The 26,500-nt window shown below is 41.7% G+C and overlaps 1 protein-coding gene across 1 annotated transcript in view; it reads right to left on the reverse strand.

Annotated features, from left to right (window-relative positions):
- LOC147010950 (gamma-aminobutyric acid receptor subunit gamma-2-like) overlaps positions 1 to 26,500 on the reverse strand; it is a 101,894-nt gene that overhangs the window by 37,162 nt on the left and 38,232 nt on the right. The window contains exons 4-8 of the mRNA XM_085860340.1: positions 24,880 to 25,100; positions 24,154 to 24,236; positions 3,015 to 3,152; positions 1,501 to 1,653; positions 1,101 to 1,297 (exon numbers count right to left, since the gene is read on the reverse strand). Coding sequence (XP_085716466.1) covers positions 1,101 to 1,297; positions 1,501 to 1,653; positions 3,015 to 3,152; positions 24,154 to 24,236; positions 24,880 to 25,100 — 792 coding nt within the window. The remainder of the gene's footprint in view (positions 1 to 1,100; positions 1,298 to 1,500; positions 1,654 to 3,014; positions 3,153 to 24,153; positions 24,237 to 24,879; positions 25,101 to 26,500) is intronic.

A 26,500-nucleotide genomic window follows, 5' to 3' on the forward strand; every position in this document is an offset into this window, starting at 1 on the left:
TTCCACACTGCACTTCTCTGCATCAAACATTGTGAGAAGTTTTGGCCACGGAGAGTCAATTAATAAGTTATCGTAGAAAACGAACATGTGATATGATGATCTATTTTGAAACAATCACGACTACTCCCATGTTTCTTGGAAGTTTCTGCTGAAACTTGAAAATGACTTGAGGAGATGTGCCGATTCAAATCATCACTGGACAAAAACCAATGGAACATTTTCATCAATTCAGGATCTGCTCATCATATATAGTTTTCACTGCACGAATGCAATCATGTCCTCAGGCCTTTCAACCCCCACGAGCCCATAATTTTCCATCGAATCAAACTGAAAATCAACTTTATCACCTAATGCACCTCAACTACGACTACCCTGCATTGGGAGCCGAGCGTCTATCTAACTCGGGACTATTCATTCTATTTCGGAACAATGTCGGATAAAAATGGAGAAACAAAGATAGATATTGAGACCAGTATCAATGAAGCCAGAAAAACAAATTTATCTCAATAAAGTATGGACAAGAAAAATCATATCATCAGCAACTAAAACCATAACATCAGTTATTTTGTAAAGTGCAGATTGCCAGAAGACGACCTAAAAGATAGAGGACAAACTTGGAAAATTTCAGCAGAGATGTTTGAGGAACATTTTAAAGGTTTTCTGGCCAGAACGAATCTCAAATGAAGAAGCAAGGACAAGCAAAAAATATACCAATGAAGAAATTAGAGAGAGAAGATGGTTGTGGATTGGACATGCAATGAGGTAAGACTGTTCAAGTAGAAGAGCTTTCAATGGGATGTGAGTGAAAGAAATGGAAGAGTTGGTAATGGATAGGAAGAATTGGTGATCTTTTGTTGTGGCATTATGTATTGAAAGACACAAGGAGAAGTGAAATATGGGCAAGCATTTTGTAATATCCATATATCAGTTACTATTGGTACTTTTAGAGTACTATACTGGGAAGGGCACCAACGATCTGCTGCCTTCCCTAAATCCCCAAATCCCTAACCCTAACAGCTCCATCTCTATCATTTGAAAAGTGTTGAATATTCAAAATAAATAAAATTTCTACCCTTCTATCCATTTGCCCATCAACTCACCTTTCTCCGTCGCCGCCCCCGCTTTAGCTTCATTTTGCTGACAAAGAATGTAAGCATTGCGAATTCGATCATCGCAGCAAAGACGAAGAAGAAACAGACGGAGACAAAGAGGTCAATGGCAGTGACATAGGAGACTTTGGGAAGAGACTTCCTGGCAATTGTGCTTAGGGTCGTCATTGTGAGTACGGTGGTGATGCCTGGAAGGGGGTACAGCAGCACAACAAAGTGCAGTCATGTTGTGTGCAAGTGCATTAGCCTCGAAACATGAGCAATAGACAAAAGAACCAAACCAACAACCAACCACATGGTCATATAATTAAACAGGCAACGAAAGGAGTAGAATGAAAATGCAGATGTGATCATAGAGTACAGATATAATCAAACAGGCAGGTCAACTGACCAAGTGAAGTTCTTGCAGGTGTGGCATCACGGTTAATCCAAAATGATACCCAAGAAAGGACTACAATGAGGATGCATGGGATGTAAGTCTGGATGGTGAAGTAGCCCATCCTTCGTACGAGGTCAAACTGTAAACGCATCACCACATACTCACCTGCACACCACAAGTTCAACATCATTTTCAGTTAGCAGAGGCAGTTTGTCTATGTGCATGAAAATGGGCAGCTTATGTATCAACGCGGCCATATAGAAAAGGAATACGTCATGTGCACAACCATAGTTTTCAGAAAAGTTTGCATGCAGCAGCCATAAAAGGACCAAATATCCTCTTCAATGATTGGTTTTCTTTTATTTTTGTACAAGAAACTCCCAGAGCAGCCTTGGGGGGCAGAGTGAGGGGGGACAATGGAGGAGGCGAGGCAAATATATTTAGTGCTGTGGATAATAATCCCACCCTGCCTGTTATGATTCACACACACACACACACACACACACACACACACACACACACACACACACACACACACACACACACACACACACACACACACACACACACACACACACACACACACACACACACACACACACACACACACACACACACTTTCACCAGTTTCACCAGAGGGGACCATAGGTTTGCTCTTAATCACTCCATCTATCTCACCTGTGGTTTTTCAGACTTTATTCCCATACCCTTTCGCCGATTCAACTGAAACTTGGTACATTTTTTTATTATTACAAGTTACAGAACAAGTTAAAGTTTCAGGGTGTTTCGTCAGTTTTTCAGAGTTATGCCTTTTTTGGACTTAGAAAATATTAAACATGGGTCAGTTTTCAGCTGGCCTGACTCCACCCCAATACACCCATTGGCTGGACAGCTGGCCTGATTCCACCCCAAAACGGGAAAAATCACCTGTACCCGAATTCAAGTTGATTATTAAATACTTGTCCGAAAAGATGTATAAAAATTAAGCAAGAAATGTTTTCAATCAAAGATTTAAATCATTTTTTGAATGTAGAAAAACGTCTCATTATTGATATGAGCAAGTTGCCCATGCCCACATGGGATTCTAAGATCGGGGTGGAGGAGGCAAAAATGGTAAGGTGCTCCATTTGAAACTGCTTGTTTAGATATATGGCACCTTTTGATGCCGAGGGTCAAAATAAAAAATTGTATTGGTGTCAAAGCCAGTGACCAATTGTAAATTAATAGTAGGATTTACTGATTTTCTTTTGTCAAGACAAACTTGGTGCCATTTTGTTAACATGGCATTTTCCAACTTCAATGCTTTTGTTCATTTTTAATTTTTGTGCAAAATCTGTTTTTTTGTTTTTTTTCTTCTTCGGGTTAGGTTGTTCAGGGTCTTAGAGTTTTTCTCACCCTGTCCTTTTTTCAGACCTGGGGAGAACATTCCACAAATTAAACACACATTATAAGGGAACTGTGCAGGTTACATTTGGAAAGTAAACGCATGAAGGAGATCTTGAAAAAAATTATGCTTGCGAAGGCACCTGATGGTGTTTTCAGCATTTCGGTGTAATTTCGGAGACCAAGAAAAGAAAACTGGTAAAGCTTCCATGAGCGCTGGTCCGCAACTTCCACCGCATTGTGGCTCCAATGATACGTTATTTCCTCCTTTGGGTAGCCATCTGAGGGGGGGAAATACAAACAAAGGCAGAGACTTCTACTCACTTTTTTCAAAAGCCTTTTATACTCAGGTTCAAAGGCAAGAAAGATTATACAATGCCTCACCAATACACAAGAACAAGCATAATAAAACCATGTAGCAATAATGAAAAACAAAAAGTTGAGATAAATGGTTAATGTATCCATTATTTATGGTGACCATATTGGAAAACAGTGCTTCAAATATTATAATTGCTTTGTTAGCAAATGAACAAAATTTTTCAAGACTTTATGCTGGTGAACCCAAAGATTTTCTGGAATATATGACAAAGACGGAGGAATGAGGAATGAATATTTTACTACAGGTATCCTCATACAAACTCTGGACCAAGTTAGAGGGTTTAATTTGTACTTGTGCATACACTTTGATCGAGGCGGGTCACGAGACTGAAGACAATGGGATGTCAAGCGATTTTGCACGGTCAGAATCGCTCCCTGAGGGAATTGGTGTTTCTCGGTTTTATGGCGGTATGACTTGAGAAGTGCCTCTGCGTTTTTGTCAGTTACGGATGATGCACAATGAGCGATAGAAAGTCCGAAACATTTATTGTTTACAGACAGTGTACTGTGGAAAGTGCTACAGTGCAGATTTTAAAGTATTGCATGTTTACATATCCAGTCAGACTTCTGATTCAGGCACCCTGGTTACAAGAAACATTCAGAACACATTTTCATCAATAGATATTTTCCAGCATTCACCATCCACAAAGCTGGATATTAACCTGAGAAAAAAGAAAGAGCACTTTGTCCCAGTAAGTGGAACACAAACATAAAGCAGTACATTCAAAAAATCCTCAAAATACAGCTGAATTTGCCAAAAACATCAAAAGAAACGAGAATTTTATTATGCCATGTTTTTGTGTCACTGCAGTGGTATTGTCAGGTCAAGCCAGAGGTACCATGTAAACCTGCACTAACCTGTTTCATGGTCGGGTCATCGGTGACGAAACAGTCTCCACCACCAGGCTTCCTGGTGAGGAGGGTGTATGGATATGGACACCAGCAGGATTAAAAACAAAACCTGTTAAAGGGTGGAAGAGCTCCTTGTGAGCCAAAGGCCATCCATTTCTTGTGCCCAACTGTGTCTGCAGACCTCGTCCTGCTTTTACTTTTAATTTTTAGGGTGATTGTAGCAGGATTTGCACTCCGGCCACCGTGAAACACTTCATTCCGCAAAACCCCAAAATGCAAAGAAAACTGAAAACCCACTCTGTGGGATTACCTCCTGTGCTGCTGCCCTTCACAGGGCTGTTCACCGGATGACAGGATTGGGGCCAAGCCTTTGGGACCCCAATTCCTTGATTCTAGGAGGAAAAGCATTGGGTAAACCTCCTGGGTTAGATTGCGGTGGTGTGTGGTGGAGTAGTGCTGAGGTGTCGTTCACCAGACAGCGGTCTTCTTGGGTTAGCCTGATGCAGTCCCTTTAGGTGGGTGCCTGGAATGTCCTATCTCTAAGAGAGGATGATCACCTGTCTCTGTCATGATCTGAGCTCAAATGTTTGAACATCGGTATTGCAGCACTTTCTGAGGTTCAGAGACCGGATCGTGGCAAGATCATGGCAAGTGGTCACACCTACTATTGGTCTGGTTACTCTGATGATTACCATGGCCAAGGAGTTGCTGTAGCTGTGTCCAATAAGCGGACTTCAATGATAATTGATGTAACACCAGTCAAGGAGCATATTATGAGACAAAGGATTCGCCACTCCTTGGGTGTCATTCCCCTGGTCTCTTGAAATGCTCCGACTGAAGCGAGTGACCTCACCCTGAAGGACGCATTCTATGCCACGCTCGAGTCTGTGGTTGATCAGTGCCCCAGGCGAGATACACTTCTAGTCTTGGGGGATTTCAATGCATTGACTGGAACTGATAGTGATGGTTATGAGACGTGTGCTGGTCTCCACGGGTCTGGAACTGTGAACCAGAATAGCACCAAGTTCCATGACTTTGCATGAAGTCATGGACTGAGGGTGGCTGGTTCATGTTTCAGCACCCACAGGCTCATCCCTAGACTTGGTATTCCAACGATGGTGGTGTGGCAAAGGAGATTGACCATGTGCTCATTGATGGTCACTGGAGGATGATCCAGAACTGCAGGGTCTACCGGAGTGCTCTGTTCCTCAATACTGATCACAGGCTTGTGGCAGCAACTCTGAAGTTGCAGGTTAAATCCAGGAGAATGGCACCATCCCAGCATAGACAGGATGTTCACAGGCTCAGAGATGAGAGGGTGGCTGAGGAACTTGTTTACAGGTTGAGTGGGGATTTGGATGGCCTAGGTGCTTTGGGGAATCCTGAAGAGTTGTGGAGTGCCTTCAAGACCACCATCGTTGAAGTTGCCGGTGGATGTCTTGGAACTCACCATAGGGCAAAGAAGAATTTTTATTCTCAAGGGACACTGGATACCATTGACCAGAGTCACAGGGCAACGCTTAATGGCAGAGTTGAGCTGTTCAGGGAGTTGAGGTGTAAAACTGTACGTACGCTGAGGGTGGACAAGGAGACCCATATGCGAGGAATCTATGAGGGGGTAGAGCATTACCTGTGGTCAAGTGATCCTCACCCTGCTTACAGGGGAATTTGTGCATTGCGTTCTTCCAAGCTCGCCCCTCAGTGTACTGCAGTTAGAGCAGAGGGTGGTGGGCTCTTGATAGGATTCCGAAGTGAAGGCCCGCTGGGCCATTTACTTTGAGTGGCTGTACCAGGCTGATCCACCAGCTGTTGAGTTGGATGTCAGGGGTGTTACTATCCTCATTGCTGACCTTCCAATCAACTGTAATCCAACTTCGTTTGTGGAAACACTGGCTGCGGTGAACCGGTTAAAATAGGGAAAAGCTCATCGAATCTATGGCATCCATGTTGAACTTCTCAAGGCTGAAGGAAATTATGTACTCATGTCGTTGCATGCAGTTCTGTGCTCTGCCTGGAACACAGGCATCATCCCAACTGACTGGAAGAGGGGGCTTGTTATCCCTCTCTTGAAAGGGAAGGATGATCGCCAAGACTGCAACAAATACCGAGGAATGACGCTGCTCTTACTGCCGGGCAAGGTCTTTGCTCGGTTAATTCTTGATCGGGTTCGCCACCATCTGCTTGAGCACCAGAGCAGTCAGGCTTTACACCAAAGAGGTCAACGATTGACCGTATTCTTACCGAACGCAAAAAAGAGTTTTGGCAGAGGCTACTTGCAGCAGACTTTGTTGATCTCTGCAAAATGTTCGATTCAGTGAATCGGGATACCCTCTGGAGGATTCTTGGTCTTCTTGGGGAGCCACCAAAACTGATCAATGCGATGTCTGAACTTTTCTCTGGTGTCTGAACTGAAAGTGCTGTGAGATGCGGTGATACCATCTCCAACTTATTTCCAGCTGTTACTGGAGTTCCTCAGGGGTGTGTAATGGGCCCCACACTTTTCATCACTTGTTTGGACTGGATTCTGGGAAGGATGTCGGAGAGATCAAGCTGTGGTGCATCGGTTGGGAATGCCAAAATCTCTGACTTTGATTTAGCAGATGATGCAGCCAACTTTGCGGAGACTTTGGATATCCTTTTGGGGGTCCTCAAGGTGCTGAATGTGGAGTCAGATCTGCTGGTAACGGGATTCCTGGATCAAAACTAAGATTCAGGCTTTCAATGACATCCTGAATGCTGTTATCTTGTCTGTACCCGTTTGTGGTGAGGATCTTCAGGTCACAGAGAAATTCACTTACCTTGGCAGTGATATTCATGTCTCTGCTGGCTGTAAGCCAGAGGTCAATAGACGTCTGGGTCTGGTCTGGGGAATCATGGATTCACTGGACCATGGGGTGTGGCATGGTCGGTACATGTGCAGGACGACGAAAGTCCGAATCTTCAGGTCCTTGGTGCTCCAGTCTTGATCTATGGATGTTAAGGGGCTGTCACACCTTGACGATTTAGCCAGCGTATGCCGATTTATGAAAAATTTTTCTAAAACGCTGGCACACGTCGAATACATTATGGTACGTTATGTGTACATTAGGTGAACGCTGAAAAACACTACCATAGGTCGTATTACGCTGGTTTAAAACGTTGTACTTTTTGGTTGTCCAAAAAATTTTGCATGCTTGAAATTTTACGACGTACTCGGCGTTTGGCTCACACGTTCCGCTACGCTGGCCATAAGTTGTAGGCACGTTATGCGATCGTTGACACACGTTAATTGTATGTTACTCATAAGTCGAAACACGTAGAGGTAACATTCGCGTACCCGAAACTTATTTCTAACCTATGAGTAACGTTTTGTAAGCACGCTACACGAATGTTGTTCACACTTCGCAACACGCTACTTGAAAGTACCTCATACGTCGAAACACATCAAAGTAATGTTTAGGGTACCCATGACTTATTTATAACCTATGAATAACGTGCTTGGGAATTATTACGCTATGCATATGAAGGACTATCGTTGGGCATAGGTTGTGGACGACTAAAACACGATAAACAATCGTTGGTATAAATTATCTATAAGTTATCGAAGCGTTCTGTGTTCATTACTAGTACATTATGCATTTGTCAGTCGTTTTTAATACTTTAAAAAGTAAAACAAAGAAATATTTCATAGTGGGAATGAGGAAAAAAAATTAGCCGAAAAGAACATCGAACAATGGTGCAAAGTAGTCTCCTATTCGTGGACGATAAGAGGATCCATCATCACCCACACCCTCCCCATCATGCTCACATACTACTACTGACATAGACATACTACTACTACCAATGCTACTACTACAACTACTACTACTATTAGTACTGTCACGCACACCAACTACTACTAATAGTATTACTACTACTGATACTACTGGCATTGACATCGACTCAACATGGAGTCTGGAACAACGATGGGTTCCTCTTGTGAAGCCCATTTGTATATACCAATTCCCCTTAACGCTGCCAATACGCCATTACACGGTAGATGTAAGTTAGAAACACGTTCAGTAAGTGCTGTGGTCGTCCGGAAGACGTCAATCTAATTCGTCTACATACGACAATGTGTGCTTTAGATACGTTACAAATAGGTTCATAGCATGTAACTCAAAGGTTAGAAGCACGTTATACTTAGGTTCAAAGCATGCTACACATAGGTTAAATGCACGTTACTCATAGGTTCATAGCACGCTAGTCATTGGTTCAAGACAAGTTACAAATAGGTTTAATGCATGTTACTCATAGGTTTCAAGCACGTTAAACATAAATATAGGTTCAGAGCACGTTACTCATAGGTTAAAAGGACGTTACCCATTGGTTGAAAATTAGGTTGCGGGTATGTTAAATATTACCTTGACGCGTTTCGACTTATGAGTAGCCTACAAGTAACGTGTGTCTGTCGTGTGTAAACGATCGCGGAGCGTGCCAGGAACATATGACAACGCATGCGGAACGTGTTAGCCATACGCCGAGTACGTCGTAAAATTTTCAGCATGCTTGAAATTTCACGACGTATTACACGTACCACGTAATATGACAGCGTACTTCATTGTTTTCCAGCCTACTCTTAACGTATACACAACTTACCCATACCGTATTTGACGTGCGCCTAGCGTTTTAGACGCATTTTTCATAGGCTGGCATACGCTGGCAAAATCGTTAAGGTGTGACTGTGATGTTGACACTTAAAATTCTCAGGCGGTTATGATTTAAATCTGCGTCCGGCAGGTTCTTAACATGCTACGCCACGAGTTCACCGGCAATACGTTTAGCGCGCTATGCGTAAGTTAAACTATCATTGGGCATAGGTTGTGAACGCCGACAACAGGCTAAGCATTCGTTGGTAAAAGTTATCAATAACACAACGAAACGTTCTGTGCCCGTTACTAATATGTTATGCATGCGACCAAAACTTAAAAAAAAAAAAAAATCTAAATTTCAGCGTACGCCAACGTTTTACATACATTTTTATACGTTGCCATTGCTGGCTAAAACGTCAAGGTGTGACAGGGCCCTGAGACTTGGACTCTGACCAAGGATCTGAGACGGAGACTTAATTCTTTTGGAACCAGGTCTCTTCGGAGAATCCTTGGCTATCGCTGGTCAGATTTTGTGTCCAACTAGCAGTTGCTGTGACTCAAATGAAACTTGTTGCCTGCATTGTCTGTGAGCATCAGCTGCGGCTGTATGGACATGTTGCTCATTTTCCTGATGCTGATCCTGCTCACCAGATTTTCTCAGCGAGGGAGCCTCGTGAGTGGAGGAGGCCAATGGGCCGATCACGTGCCTCATGGTTGCAGCAGGTTGATCAGCATCTCAAGGAGATGGGGATGGGCCAGGCATCTGCCTGGTGGATGGCAAGATGGGGGCACCTGGAGTACTGGCAGAAAGTGGACGCAGAAACACGCTGCTCCGGCGCATGCTCCCATACCTGACCTGACCTAGTGGCGAAATAAATGCTCAGGGATCCTGAGGAGGAAAGGGAGTGAAAGCACTCAGCTGGGCGAACAAAGCTTGCTTGGACCTGAACTTATGCTTCGCAGGAGCGTTTTGTCTTCCTCGTAAGGGATACTTTCTTCATCTTCATCACAAACGTGTAAAATGACTTGCGCTGTGCTGGACTGTGTTAACATTGGGTTGGGAATTGAACCCAGATCAGACATAGAATCGCTATTTCTCTCAGCCTATTAAATAAATCGTTACGAAGATTGGTCAACATATCAAAAGGGAACATGCTAACTTTACATGCTGTTAATTTGGATTTACTCTGTTAACTTCGGTTTACAAGTTCGAGATCCACCCCACAACTTTTATCTTCGACGTAGAATCATGAATTAAGACTCTTGGCATTGCCTAGCAACTCATTAGTATGAAAACAATAGCCTTATGTTACAACTTGTATTTTCATTAAAAAATAAAATCACTGTAATTGTAAACTCAAATTAAGAGCTCATTCCAATTACTCATTCTTAATTTACTTGAGTTATTTAGCTGGTTCCAGAACGCAAGCCCAACCCACTTCACGACATATAGAAAGCTTATATTTGTCATGTATGCACATAGGATGCAACCCTACTTCTGCAAGCATGTCACTGTGACTGACACTGACACTGACAGACACACACACCTTTGGCCATCTTGAAAATTCACATTTTTATCCTTTGAATGGCATTTTTTGACAAATAAAAGGTGTTATAATGATCGTATTTTATTAAGAAGAAACAAAAACTGAATTGTATTTTACAATATTATTGCATGACATTTCAACATTTGATGTGACTACCTTTTCTATGCAAAACAGATGTCCATTTTTGGATTACTTCCCAATAATTTCTGGAGAAATTCTTTCAGAAGGTTATTCCATGAAGTCCATTGGGAGGTTATTCCTCAATGTTTCCCACAATTCATCTTTTGATTTTGGTTGTGTTTCATTGTTTTTCCTGTCTGAATAGTCCCAGACAGCTAATATGTTCAAGACTGAGCAAGCCATTCTAATCGTTGTGAGTTCCTGACTCTGCTTTTCTTTGTAAACATATTTTAATGACATTGCAGTGTGTTGTCATGCTTTAATGACAATGTTGTGTTGGAAAACAAAGTTGTTTAGCCAATTAGCCTCCTTCCTGATGGGATAGCATAGTGGAATAGGATCTGCTTGTACGAGTCAGCATTCATTGTTCCTTCAATTATCACCAAATCACAAAAGCCAGCAGCAAAAACACATCCCGACCACCATGCTTCATAGTAGGCTGTAGTCAACAGAGGAACTTGTAGTTCTTCCCAGCACTCTTGAAATACTGCCTTCGACCTTCGTTTTGTTCCAAAAATATCAAACTTTGGCTCGTCATTCCAAAGTACCCTTCCCCATCGATTCGCTTCCCGACTCTGATGTTCTTGGACATATTTCAGTAGCTTGGCATTGCTACCGTCATGCAAAAGGCTTTTTGACAGCAATTTACCCAGAGATACCACATTTAATAAGAAACCTTTTGACAGTAAACGAGTCCACTTGTACCCCTGATGTCTGTGCCAGTTCCAGTTCGTATGCAAGTTCAGCACTTGATTAAAAAAATAAAAATAAAACATTCTTAAGGAACTTATGTTTAAGTATTACTCATCTATTTTGAGGAGTTTATTTGGCCTTCCAATCAGTTTTCTATCTTTAACTTCTCTGGTCTCGTGATGCTTCTAAAGTATACTAGCATGGTGTGCTTACACATTATGCAAGCATACGAACCGTGCTCCCCATTGTCTCTGTTTGCTCACCTGCACTTGATTTTTCATTTATTTATTTTCACCTTTTTTCTTCTTCTTTCATTTATTTATATAATCATTTACGGCTGCTTTCAGATGGCTCTGATTTTTCCTGGTGTGTCGGCTTCGATGTCCGTCGGCACACAAATTACCGTGCTTCCCCATTGTCTCAGGTCGCTCACCTGCATTTTTTTCATTTATGGATGCTGTATGACATTCTATGATTTTTCCCGGTGTACCAGCTTCTATGGCCATTGGTACGCAAAATTTCAGCTTTCTACGTCACCCACAAGGTACCAATCTTTAATATCAGTCAGTGTGTGAGTTAGTCAGTGGTTAGAAAGAGCTTTATCTCTCGTATATATACTGTTCCTTGAATGGAACATCTGGAAATACCTATATTGTGGGATATTTCTGTCTGGGAATTGCCTTCTTAATCTTGTACTATCATTTTGAGTCTCATCGCGTTTGATATCTTGCACATGATGTGGGTTTATATTACCTTCAAGAGAAAAATTACAAATTGGTGAAAAAACAAACATTTCCTGCATTAGTATAATAAATTCATTTCATTTTTGTTTCGTACATACAACACGGTCATTAAAATACGAGGATGTGTTGAAAAGTAATGCCAACGTTCAAGTAATTTTGTGATGTCATCACAATAGAACTGTGTGTGCTGCCGACTTGACCAGCACTTCAGAGCAGCCTTGGTATTATCGTCAGAAGAAAAATGTTCTCCACATTGTGCTAGTGTTTTTCAAGTTTGGGGAAGAGATGAAAATCTGATGGAGCCAGGAAGGGGCTGGTGATACTTTGTAGTGGTACTTCAACGACAGTCTCATACTCTAAGGATGGTAATGCTGCACCAAACCCTCATCACCAGCACTTCATGGCACTGACAGTGTTGTGTTGCCCTCTGTCAAGAATCACAAAACTTTGCAACCAGTGGCGGGAATAACTAATGCACGGATTGCACCGTTGCATTTCATTCAAATATCTTTACCTGTTTTGGAGGAAAATAGGTATTATTTTCCTATTTTGAGGAACATGAGGGGATGGTTTGAGGAACATGAGGAACATGAGGGGAGGGGATGATTTTGAGGAACATGGGAATGGTTTGAGGAACATAAGATATTAGGTTTCAGCATGCCCATGTACCCTTTCTTAAATCAAAATAAAACAATAAAAATAATGCATATTTTCAATTTGGCCTGAGACTGTTGTAGAGTACTGTGCACACACCTAGTTCCGTAAAGCTGCGGCAGACTTCTGGTGACATTCATGATTATATATATATTAAAAAACAACAAAAAAACCCGATATATATATATATATATATATATATATATATATATATATATATATATATATATATATATATATATATATATATATATATATATATACACACACACACATACACTGATGAGCCAAAACATTATGACCACTGACAGGTGAAGTGAATAACTGATTATGTTGTTACAATGGCACCTGTCAAGGGGTGGGATATATTAGGGAGCAAGTGAACAGTCAGTTCTTGAAGTTGATGTGTTGGATGCAGGAGAAATGGGCAGGAGTAAAGACCTGAGTAACTTTGACAAGGGCCAAATTGTTATGACCAGACGACTGGGTCAGAGCATCTCTGAAACAGCAAGGCTTGTGGGGTGCTTCCGGTCAGCAGTGGTGAGTACTTACCGACAGTGGTCCGAGGAGGGACAAACCGCTAACCGGCGACAGGGTGTTCCAGGCGCCCAAGGCTCATTGATGTGCGAGGGCAACGAAGGCTATCCCATCTGGTCCGAACCGACAGAAGGTATACTGTGCCACAAGTCACAGAAAATTTTAATGGTGGTCATGGGAGGAATGCGTCACAATCCACAATGCATCGCACCCTGCTGCGTATGGGGCTGCGTAGCCACAAACCGGTCAAAGTGCCCATGATGACCCCTGTCCACCGTCGAAAGCACCTACAATGGGCACGCGAGCGTCGGAACTGGACCTTGGAGCAATGGAAGAAGGTCGCCTGGTCCGATGAGTCTAGTTTTCTTTTAGATCACATGGATGGCCGTGAACGTGTGCACCGTTTACCTGGGGAAGTGATGGCACCAGGATGCACCAGGATGGGAAGACAAGCCGGTGGAGGGAGTGTGATGCTCTGGGAAATGTTCTGCTGGGAAACCCTGGGTCCGGCCATTTATGTGGACGTCAATTTGACACGTGTCACCTACCAAAACATCGTTGCAGACCAGGTACACCCCTTAATGCAATGGTATTCTCTGATGGCAGTGGCCTCTTTCAGCAGGATAATGTGCCCTGCCACACTGCACACATTGTTCGGGAATGGTTTGAGGAACATGATGAAGTGTTCACGATGTTGCCCTGGCCTCAAAATTCTCCAGATCTCAATCGGATTGAGCATCTGTGGGATGTGCTCGACAGACAAGTCCGATCCATGGCTGCTCCACCTGACAACTTACAGGACTTGAAGGATCTGCTGCTAATGTTTTGGTGCCAGATACCACAGGACAACTTCAGGGGTCTTGTCGAGTCCATGCCTCGGCGGGTCGGTGCTGTTTTGTTGGCACACCAAGGACCAACAGCATATTTGGCAGGTGGTCATAATGTTTTGGCTTATCAGTATATATACATATACATAAATCAATAAATATGTATAAATAATATAAGGAATAACCAATTAACTCTCACCTAATCAATTAAACCCAAGTGGCTAGGATTATATAAATAAATGGAATCCTTCCATGCTCTTCTCGCCAAAGAAGTCGCATAAAGCAACCATGAAAGGCCAAAGAAACCGCATAAAGCAACCATGAAAAGACCGAAGGTAAGCCCTTTGCTGTTTCAAACCCTTCCCAGAGCTCCTCCACAGCTGCAATGACATTCACAAATAGTTAAAACATGAGGGGGGGAGGGTGTAGCATTGGGATTCTCATGAATGTACGATTTGTGAATGTCGTTTTAGCTGTGGAGGAACTCTGGGAAGGGTTTGAAACAGCAAAAGACTTACCTTGTGTGGCCTTTCAAGGTTTCTTTGTGCAGTTTTCTTCAACTAGAAGAGCATGGGAAGTGCCGATTTATCCATGTCATGTGCTAGGAAGTCGTAACCATGCCCGAGTCATGGAGCCGGATATGGTACACGGTTTCTGAACGGTTGGAGTAAACAGGCCATTTAACCAAATAATAGTGAAACAGGACTCATGCCACAATGTTGGTAATAGAAAATAAACTCTATATTTACAACTTAAATAATTTATCCAAATTATCCAGATTACTTTAAACTTATCTTGAACTAAACAAGCAGACAATATCAACAATTCATCATCTCTGAATTCTGAAACCAGAGCAGCAATCACAGTATGTTACATCAAACACATGATGATTGACTTTATGGTGCAGCAAGCAGTTGAGGCAGCTGAAACTAGTTCACAATGAAGCAGCATATGGTTGATATGACGTTGCAGTGAGCAGTAGAGGCAAATGTAACAAATTTACAATTAAGGTAATTGTGAAGTTGATGACGAAGCAGTAATACAACACATTACAAAATCAGTGTTGTGCAATGGTGCTGAGAAACGGTGCTTTGAGTTGCACCTGTGTGCAAAGCGTACCGGTTTGTATGCACGACGTCAGCCTCGCCACAGGGAACACTCCCACCTTGCTTCTGGGAACCACCAGCCTGATGCATGGCCCAACAGGAGCACACAGGCTTTGTAGAAACAGCGCATCCCCATAAAGGGTGCTCCAAATAGCTGAGTGGTTCCCAATAAAAGCCGAGGCTCTGATGACTGAGCTGAGAAGATCTCGTTTCGAAAGGAGAATCCCACCCGAGCACGACACAATTTGATGAGATTTCAGCAAAGCAACTTTACCAATGACTCCTCTCCTTGATCGGCTTCTTTTGTCTATCCACATCCAATTTGTCTCTGGGACCATCGTAATTTTATGTCTCGAGATCCATGCACGCTCCTTACACCTCGATGGCCAATCACATGGGTCATTACAGTTTCAACCTTCCTGAGCAATCAGCTTCCACTGATCTGGGCAAATCTTTTCTCAACAATGACTGCTGCCGATCTTTATGGCGAGTTGTGTTGCATGGTGATTGTACCCTCATTCGTTCTTACTATGATTATTATCAACCTAGTTCACAATTCACTAATCCACACAACACCACAAATAAATAATTCTATGGCAAAACAATTGTAATTGTGCATGTTATAAATACTAAGCCTCATACAAACATCAAGTAAATCCTCAATCATTCCAGTCAATCTAAACACAATATCACAACAAATACAGACATTCTCATTTTCAAAACATTCATATATTCTATATAAATCAAGGCTTTGGCCTTATGATCAGTCAAATCTTTGATGACAGTGCAACTTGTACCTCGTTTATTGCTGCAGTTATGGTAATTACAAGACTGCCACCTGCATCGAATGCTGGATCCTGGACTGTGTTAGCAAACCATATTCAAAGAAAGGCTAATTTAAGCAATGAGTGACGAGGAAAACTTTGCACCGAATGGTTTTGTTAACAAGCAGGACTGCATGCAGGACCATCCAAACAAGGAGATCAGAAAAATCTACAGCAGCTTCACCAAAAACTTATTCATAATCCAAAACTTGCAAGGCATGCTGTTTCCAAAAGTTGTGGCCTCAGGCTATATATTTTTTGAGGGAAACCACTCGAAGGGCAATATCTTCCAAACGCGGGTAATTATCTAAGATGTGAGACAATATGTGCTGTCGTGTGAACTGGAAGCTCTTGCAGAGTATTTGTGGAACACTCCATTGCTTTTGGAAAATGAACATAGAAATAAATAAAAATATTTACATATCTTTGAAGTTTGTGGCACCCTATAGAAGGTTGTAGATGAATGGCGTGGGAAAGAAGTTTAAAAAAATGAAAGTGTTAACGCAGCACTGAAAGAAAAGCACCGCATCGACGATGGCATTGGTGTTTGGGCCAATTCCCCATTAAAAGGTTGCAATTGCTGTGAAACATCTACATAGTAAAATAACAGTTTTGTCAACGTCAGTGATTTACTTTAACATCAGGCTGCCAACCGAGGATAATGAGTGAAAAATATATCATCAGCATCGTAACAAGATCTCTTTCTATATTTTTTTTTAAATAAAGAGGAATACACAAAAGAGAGGATGCCACAAGACTGCTAAGTTCTGACAAAACAACAGAGTATATGAAACATGAAACATGAAACAAGGAATACAGGGAGTCCCAGACTTACAAACCAACCCCCATAAGATATTTTTAGATCCTCATGGAAGATCTCTAAGTCTTACTCACGTTGTTGTTCTGCATCTTCTTCTTGTGCACTTTTTTGTTTCACAGCCTACAGTTTTCATCGAAACTTCCTGAAACTTGGCACATATATGTAAAGATACCCTGCGCAGACAGTAACCATCTCCGATTTTGAAAATTCCTCCTAGAAAAAGAAGTTATGACATCAGCATATCTCCGCTAATGGAAATCGCCTAAAAAATTATCTCCGAAACTAGGCAAGCTTTTTAAATTCTGTTTGCGGGAATCGAACAGGGCATTAGCAGAGATGAATTACCGCACATATGATGCATCACTATGACGTCATATCAATTTTTATGACGTCATTCCTATTTTTTGACATTTTTTGTTTCACAACCCAGAGTTTTCATCGGATCTTCGTGAAACTTGCCATGTATATGCAGAAAGCCCACACGCAGGCAGTAATCATCTCTGATCTTGGAAAGTCTTCCTAGAAAAAAGTTGACGTCACAATATCGCCGCTAATGGAAATCTCCTATACCATTATCTCCGAAACTAGGCAAGCCATTTGAATTTTGTTTGCGGGAATCAAGCTGGGCATTAGCACAGATAATTTATCGCAAACCTGATACATCACAATAACGTCATATTCGTTTTTATGACGTCATCATTAAGAGGACGAGGATCTTAGCTCATTTGAGCTTGTTATATCTTCTTTTTTTTTTAATGGCAAAGATGTGAACATTCGCTCGTACGTACACACTGATCGTGGGCGGAACAACTCGGGACTCAATGGATTGGGCGGAGTGTGACTCTTTTTAAGCCATAAGTGCATCACCGTTTTTCATGCACTTTCATTGGACACATCTGGGGAATGAAAAATTTTGGTTACAATGATTTAATTTTTGGTGAACTCATGTTGTGGTGAATGTTGGCAGGAGAAAAAAGTGGCACAAAACACTGAAATTTGATGCTAAAAGTAGGAGTATTTTCGCTTTATAGAGGGCATCAGTCATGCAGGAAGAACTTTCGACTCGCTTCCTCGACCAATCACAAGGCCAGAATCGAGTGACGTCACACATTCAGTTTTGTTTCTCCAAACAAGGAAATTCATCAATTTTCATGAACAAGCCTTGGAAAATACTTTCATGGAGTGTTTGATCCACGTTAAGAATGCTGAATAGAAAATTGTACCATTTCTCGAAAAGAGTTGGGTGACAACTCGCCAATCTGCCCTGCGATGGATGAATTTGAACGGAGAATGTAGGGACCTTGCCCACTGACATGTAGCAGTCGGTGATGAATTTTAGTCAAACGCTACCATGGAAACCGTCCAAGATAATGGATACGGATATCACAGGCAATGTTATGGGCATTTTAATAATCACACTAATATAACCCCTGCAGTTGGAAGGGTTGTTAAGGCTGCTGAAAGTCAGTCGAGGCCAACATCTCACACCAGCAGTGACGGTAGAGATTTCACCATCTATGAAGCATCTGTGACCCATCAGGAGTAGTGAATTGACTAAAACTACACAGGTCCTGCCTGACATCTGAATAATGTCAGAAGAAAGAGCATTTTTTCCATCATTATGGGAAACGTGCATGTAACCATCTTATGACTGCCAAAACCAAAGATGGAGGTCGATGATGAGACATGACATGATTAATGTCTCATCATCTACCTCTATACGAGTTTGTCGCTAAGTTCATGAAACTTTCATATAGAAATTCAACTGATATCGCATCATGAAAAGCAGAATCTTTCAGTCACAGGGGTCACAATACTGATTAGGAAGAGTTTGATTTGTGGACTGCTGTTCGGCTGGTGTTGTACAGTCTTCTATATTTCATAGTACAGGGAAACTTTGCGAAGCGGTATTAACAAGGAATGATCAGGATGTTCTCCTGTATATCAGGAAGCAGGATTGTGGGGAAATTGAGGTGAAATACCATCGCGATTACTATAAAGTGTACAAAAGATCCGCCTTCAGTAATAATGAGCCCAAGTAAATCAAAGAGTCACAGGAGTGACCTAATCTCTCTGCCAATTCTTAAGTTGTTGTCTTAAGTTGTTGCCTTGACTAGTGTATCCACTTTTACAGAGACCCTTCATCATGCTTACCCTCTTTAATCAATCAATTTTAGATTGTCAGTTGATTCCGAATGGTCCAGTCCTGAGTTGACAGTGTTCAATTGTTACCCAAGTGCAAGCATCAAGGCAATCAAACATGAAAAGTGTGCATCTGGTCCTTCACAGTTGCATAAAATCTATACTGGTGACTAGAAGACCTCACATCAATGGAAGAACTTCCTCACAAACGGTGCAAACAAAATCAATCTCATTGAATTCCTATATCATAGATGGGGAGAATCTTCACCCGCTGACGGTGTTGAAATATATGTGAGCCACGGTACAAAGTGCCACCGTATCAGAGGTGTGAAGTATTGGCGATAGAAATGCCATCCCAATCCAATGATCACAAGGAAGCAGACACCAAGTTCGCCCTTTATTGCAAAGATGCTTCAACTCATTTTGGGACTGTTGTGATTTCTAGTTGCAACACTGACGGTGCCATAGTTTTACTTGCCAATATATCAGACATTGATGCGGATATTATTCTTGAAGCAGGTGCCAAGATGAGACAAGACTATTGGAGTTGAAGGTAATGTCAGCAGTCATCAGTGGTCCTGTTTGTAATGCTTTTCTCAGACTTCATTCTACACAGGCTGCAACTTCACAAGTTGTTTCCACAGCAAGGGGGAAACGAGGCATTCTCCTCAAAATCGATGGAAACCAATTTCAAGATGGCTGCCATGGAGGCCACATTGAAAATCGCAGCGCGCCCATTTTAGAAAGGAACCTTCATCTACTCAGCCCCAACACACCCTACAAAAATGGATTTAATCGGACAAGGCGTTCTCCTCAAAATTGACGGAAACCAAAAGTTGACAGACGCCCGGACAACGCCTCTGACGACAATACCCCTTTTTCAGCCCAATTCGGGCTGAGGGGTAAAAACAGAAAGCCTTCCCAACTCATGGAGAGAATCCCCAAATTTGTACAAGCATTCACTGACCTTGGCTGAGCCTTCTCGGTCGCCAACATGCTGGTACTGATGCTCGAGGAGTTTGTGGCTCATCTCTATGGTCAGCCAGTTGATGCGATCAACGAGGCTCGCTATAGAGCATTTTCCTTGTTGTCCACTTTTGAAGTGCGCAGTCTGTCTCCTCCAGCAGATGCTTTGTATCAGCATATACTGCAGGACAATTATCAAGAAGTTATATTCAAACACGCCTCAGATCAGTTTATCGAACCTCTATATTTAAATGATCACGGTTGGATTGTAGAAGATGGACAGATCAGGGTTCATTGGATGCTGAAAAAGCAGGCTCCGACTGACGTCATGAAGGTTGTGCTGTTCTTGCTGATCCAGTGGCTTGTCGTGCACTGATCTATGCACTTGTAATTATTGCCAGAAAAATGCCACAACGATGCACAAAAAAACCCAAAATAAATAAATAAATAAATAAAATCGCTTTTGAGGAAGATGTTGAGGTTGATGAACAATAAGTTGCCTTGCTCTGGAGAACTTATTCCAAATGGCCTTGTAGTGCTTTTTATCAGATTGTTGCTCCCCATTTATACTTTGGGGTGTAAACTTTAGAGGTTTTGCATGCATACTCCAATGTGGGATGAGTATTTGTTTGCTTTTTGGGGGAAATTTTCCATAGTCTCAATTTTTTATTGCATGAGGGCCCCACAGCTTTAATTTGATTCGAAGCCAAGTTGACTGATATAATCATTTTCCACCATGCTCCGATAAGATATTTGTTTGTTAATAAATGATGACTTCTCCAGTTCTGTTCTTTTTGTATTAATTACAAAGTCTCCTACTCCTTTAAATTTAACTCGAGCCAATGTGGCACTCTATCGAGGGTGCTTTAACCTCATTTTGGAAAACAACACGGGAAGCATTCCTGCTTACAGTATTGAAGTAGCGTGATAGATGCCGACTGGAATTATAAAAGAAAATTTTGTATTCAATGTATTGGGCTCCTTCAGAGAACAATGATTCTCATTGAGGAGGGCCATCCATACCTGAAACATGATTTTTGTGAAAATGCATTTTTAAGAGCCGATGTGCCACTTTCACACAGTGCCAACATTCATATTCGGATTCAGCACATTTAATTAATTTGTAAAATCATATTTTCATGTATTAACCAGAGGTGTCCAATGAAAGTCTATTTCTAGACAATGTAGACGGTCACACCTCATGGCCTATTTCTTTCGTGAGATGTAAAGGGTCTGAACATCACATGACTGATAGTATCCGCACACTGTACTGCTAGCAGCTGCATTCATAGTACCACATATTTTACCATGGCAACGAACCCCTTACTCGTGGCTGATAAACGCTGCACTGATCCTGCAACGAAGAAATGCAGAACCTTAACATTGGAGACAAAACTGTACATTATAAAACGATCTGATAAAGGTGAAACTCCCGCACAATTTGGTCATTCGTTAGACCTTAATCGTTTGATAATGGGAACAATTATAAAAGGACCAAATGAGAATTTTACATCATATAAAGGGATCTGCACCCATTAAGTCAACAATAACAACAAAACAAAGGAGTGGTGTTTTTGCTGATATGGAAAAATTGCTTGAAGTATTATTTATGGCAAATTTACAATATTTAAGCTTAATTACTTGGAAAACTAGAATGGCCACTAAGTAGAGTGCATACATAAACCAGGCTGATTAGTTTACATTTTGTATCCTACTGAATGGCCGGATCTGGATTCAGACACAAACTAAAATTTAATTGCTTGTTCTTGTCACCTAACAAACTCATCCACAACTTTCTCCAATCTTCTCCAATCTCCGGCCCAGATCGAGATCTTCACCAAAATCTAATCATTTCGTCGGTGTCACATACCCAAGCTCTACACCAAATTTTGTCTGAATTCAACCACAACTTTTTGAGATATCCTCTTCACAAACAGACAAACAAGCAAACACAGACAGAGACAGATAGAGGTGAAAACATAACCTCTATCCACCTTCGTTGGCAGAGGTAATTATGTGTTAAATAGGCTGTCTTGGCTTGGTTGTAGAACCGAACCACAATTTATAACAGTCTATGGGAAGTTGAGTTCCGACTTACAAACATGTGACTTCACAATGATTGTTCGGAACGCAACGCGTTCATAATTCGAGGACCCCCTACATATGAAAAACCTTGTTGGGGTTTCAGTGCATAAAAGAACAAACCAAATTTCACGAGTGATGAGAAATACAAGAGGAGGTGCATGTTTCTCACGATTAGAAGGGATATGGTAAGGACATGTCAAAGGATTGAATCATTCATTAAAATAAAAAATAAAAAAAGGATCATCACAGAGTACTTGTTCTTCACCATTTCACCACAAGGGCAAAAGTTCATCTAAAAGGGAATATCTCATTTTGGCTACATAATAGGGAAAGGCAGTCAGTAAAATGCAATAATGAAATAACAAAAGGGCATGATGGTTAATATTCTGTAGTCACAAAAGGGTCATTAGCAACACACTTAAAAAAATATATTTTTTTTTAAAGAGGGGATATTGTAATTGGCTCCATCTGTCTCTGTCTGACACACCATCTCCTCCTAAATGGTTGTGCAGAAATTCAAACTTGGTAGTTATGATCACCTCATGGCAAGAATGTGTGAGAACAGTACCAATTTTAGTACTGTTGAAAGGTATTGTCAAAAGCGGTCAAAAGGTCAAATAAAAAAAGCGATGCAATTACAGCCACATTTGAAAACGTTTTTTAATAAAACTTTTTATATTCAATCAAGATTGGGGGGCACATGAAATATGTAAAGATTTTTGGGGGGATTTGACCCCCGGTTCATGTCCGAGGGGGTGGGGACTTTGAGTTACAGGGTCAAAACAGAAGATAGTTGTAATTTTTGTGATGGCATTCCATTGACGTCACTATTTTTGGGTTTGCAGAAGTGAGATCGGATAAATGTTTACAAAATCATTACGTGTTTTTGTAATGGGAAGATTTTGCAAGTGGTATTTTACTTATTCCTATCCTAGTGAGAGAGCCAAGCTAAAACTTTATTATCTGCTGCAAGTTTTGATATCAAAAGCTTGGAATGGATTTGTGGTGGATTTAGTGTCAAATTTAGAAGACCATCACAGTAAAGAGGTGAAAGAATAGAATATTTAGAGGCCTTGCTTGAATACTCGGGAAAGGGCCTTCATTAGATGGTTTTTAAAGTCTCACATTCTTGCAACGAACATTTTCACTGCTTCCACACGTCTCCATTAGTCATTAGTGATGAGCTAGGTCCAAAAGCAGACACGTCCCTGTGCAGTACCACAAATACATGTCTGTCACATTAAAAGGGGATACAAGGTGGGAATCTGGATGGATGCGTTGAAGACTTAAGTTTGAGAAAGAAAACAAATTCAGACACTTGGCAATGAAAGAAGAGTTCAGTGGTAGCTGATGGAGTCAACCTTACAAGTTAGTCATCAACGTAATACAAAGGAATTAATTAGAAATTGGTTACAATCTTTCCTACAAAGTGAGAAACAGATTATGATGCGTTCAAAAATGACGAGTTTGAAAATAGTGAGTTGACAAAAAGCAAGTTGAACTAGAAGGGCACTCGGTAGAGCGCATACCTCTACCACGTAATGCACTGATCCACGAGAACATATCGGGCCCATTACATTTTTGAAATATCATGCTGTATAGTACTATATTGGTTTTGGCCCTATCTCTCAACGGTGAAGAATCACTTTAAAAATTAAACAACTCTTGTATCCAGATCCGGATTCAGATCTTCACCAAAATCAAATCAATTCGTCCTAACCACACACCCAACCTGTCCACCAAGTTTCATCTGAATCCATCCACAACTTTGAGATATCATGTGATAATTTAGTGTAGCCCAATCTCTCAATGGTGAAGAATCACTTTAAAAAAAAAACTTCTCGTGGTCGGATCTGGATCCAGATCTTCACCGAAATCTAATCAGTTTGTTCTTGTCACACACCCAACGTGTCCACAAAATTTCATCCGGATCTGTCCAAAACTTTTTGAGATATCGTGCACACAAACAAACAGACAGAAAGGGGTAAAAACATAACCTCCTTCACCTTCGGTGGCAGAGGTAATAAACTGAAACACTGTCAAACTTCTTCAGCAAAAATGACCATGATCTAACCTTTATCCTTTCTATCAGTAGCAAGATGCAATAATTCGTGCAAGGTGAAAAGTTCAGCGGGAGATGCAGGATCGGGATCAAATTAACGAGGACGTCAAGAAACAATGGCTGAAGTTTTTGAGAAATGTTATGTAATGCTGTAATGAAAGGGTAGGTAAGATTGGGTTTACACATGTGGGAGATGGAGGAGGAATGGAGCTGTGGAGTGAAGCAGTAGAGGGCGGAGCAGCGATTGGTCACATACAGCTTGAAAACTCTAGGGGGCAGGCGTGTTCATCCATTGGGAAGTTGTGTAGCTGGAGTTGGCACTCTGCAACGATGGTCAACCTGCAGTATGGAGAAGATAACCAAACTAAAGCTTGACATCTTTAAAGGGCATCGTAGCTTAACCAACCTTAGCCATTCATGGATTTACAAGGATATACAAATGTAAGAAAAGGCACTCTCTGCCCACGCAATCTGTCCTGCGAGCTCGTTTGAATGGAGAGCAACATACATCGCATTTCTATAGCGAGTACATTCAATGACTGAGATAGGACAAGTTATGTACAGAAAGTAAGACACAAATATACCCGGGACCAAAACTTTATTTTTGCTGCTGCCACATACTCACCAAGCAATTCACCGTTCTATATATTTCCTGGTTCACTATTCCAAGCAACATCCACTCTATAACTAAAAATAAACTCCCCACCTTATATCAGACCAAGCTCTCTGTTTCTTTATTGGAATTTACTCCATCAATCTGCTTTACTTCCAAATAATTCCATCAAATTTCACCGTAAAGTTCTCTCCTTGCATCCCCAACTATCACAACCCCACACCCCTCACCTTCCATTCCATTCCTTGTCTGTCATGTTAAACCAACTCACCCTACACTTGCAACACAAAACCAGTCTCTTGCAATTTATATCACAGCCAACAGCACAAGCACAACTAAAGGCCACCAAGGGTCCACAATGCAACCCACCTGAGTGTGTACAGAACCTTTCCATCATTCCATATGCGCAACAACTGATTAGGTGTTGTGATCCAGTGTGCATCGGCCTCCTTAGAATTCCTGAAGAACGTGTCAGGAATCCAAATTTTTCCGACCATGTTACTGTTGAGCCGCAGCATGGTCATCGAGCCATTGAACCTCAGGCGGCTGTCATACCATGTCTGTGAGAAGAAGATATCGATTGTGTACTCCTGAAAAAGAATGAAGAGAAAAGAAACATACACCTTTTATTATTTTCCATATTTGGTGTGGCAACTTAATCTGGATAAATGGCCATCCATCAAAACTGCCAAAAGTGGAGCTTTCTGCCGTTGACCTCTACGCAAATATTTACTCTTATGTGGCACGAGAGCAACGAATCAGATCCCATTAGGTCTGACTGAGATGGAACAGAAATTTCAGTTCTTGAATGCTACCTGGTGCATGTCAAGAAGGGTGTGTAACATGTAATGCAAATCTCATTTGATACCAACTGGCACCTCTTCATTATTTTAACAGATGATGTAATTTTTTGAATAAACTGTCCTCAAAAGAAAATATCAGAACTATAACATCCAAAAAAACCATCCTACTGCAGGATACACGTAATCTTTATTTTTCTGTGACACAACTGGTGGACAGGGAGATTAGTGAACCGACAAGTAAAAATAAATTTCCCTTGCTGACATGGAAGTAGCACGTGTGTTACCTACAGTGTGTGTGATCGGCTTCATCATGACCTCGATGTACAAACAATGACAATTACACCATTTTGCAATTATAAGTACTGTATAGCTCTTCCGGTGATGGGTCCAAGCATTGGTGGACATTGGCTTTTACCTGCTTCGTGGAAGCTCAAAGTTCACATTCCCACAATGGATCTGTCCTGTCTTTGTTTTATTTTTAATACTGTTACGGCTGTGGAAATTCGCAAACCACCATTGAGGACCCGTAGGTGAGATATCTCTTAAGTACATGTGTAGTTAGCCCAAACCCGTGTCAAGAGGGAATTTATGTGATTCATTCGGGCTGCGACGCTTTGAGATGGCCATTTTTTCTGTTCTATCTGTATTTTGAACCAACCACGTCTCAACTGCCATCACACAACAACCACCTTAACCACCACGCCAGCCATCGTCACCAACTACAACCACGCTCCAACCCTCAGACAACAACAACAACGCCAACAGCCACGACCTTTACCTTCACAACTCAATCCCGCAAACATCGCATCACCGCCATTCCCAAACAGCACCATAACCATCAAACCACCACCGAAAACCCTCCACCACCCTCACCTCTCTCCTTCTACAGCCATTCCCGCACCACCTGTGAACACTGAGCGTCGGGCTGTCTTGGGCCGGTTCAGCGATACGCACCGAGCCGCGAGTGCAAATGGCAGCTTTTGCAAGGAAAATTCGGATCAGAAACGCTACACGCCCACTTCCCCTCCGTCCAATGAGCAAGCGCGGAGCGGCTTAGCCCCGCCTCCAGGCGCGTCTGTGTGAAATCGATATATGCAAATTCTAGGATCAGGAGAGGTTCACGCCCACTTCTCCTCCATCCAATTGGCGAGAGTGGCTCCGCCCCCGAGGTCATCCTGATCCGGATA

The sequence above is a fragment of the Eptatretus burgeri genome, chromosome 16 (assembly GCF_056783735.1).
Source record: "Eptatretus burgeri isolate ZD-2024b chromosome 16, Ebu_testis_v1, whole genome shotgun sequence".
Classification (NCBI taxonomy): domain Eukaryota; kingdom Metazoa; phylum Chordata; class Myxini; order Myxiniformes; family Myxinidae; genus Eptatretus; species Eptatretus burgeri.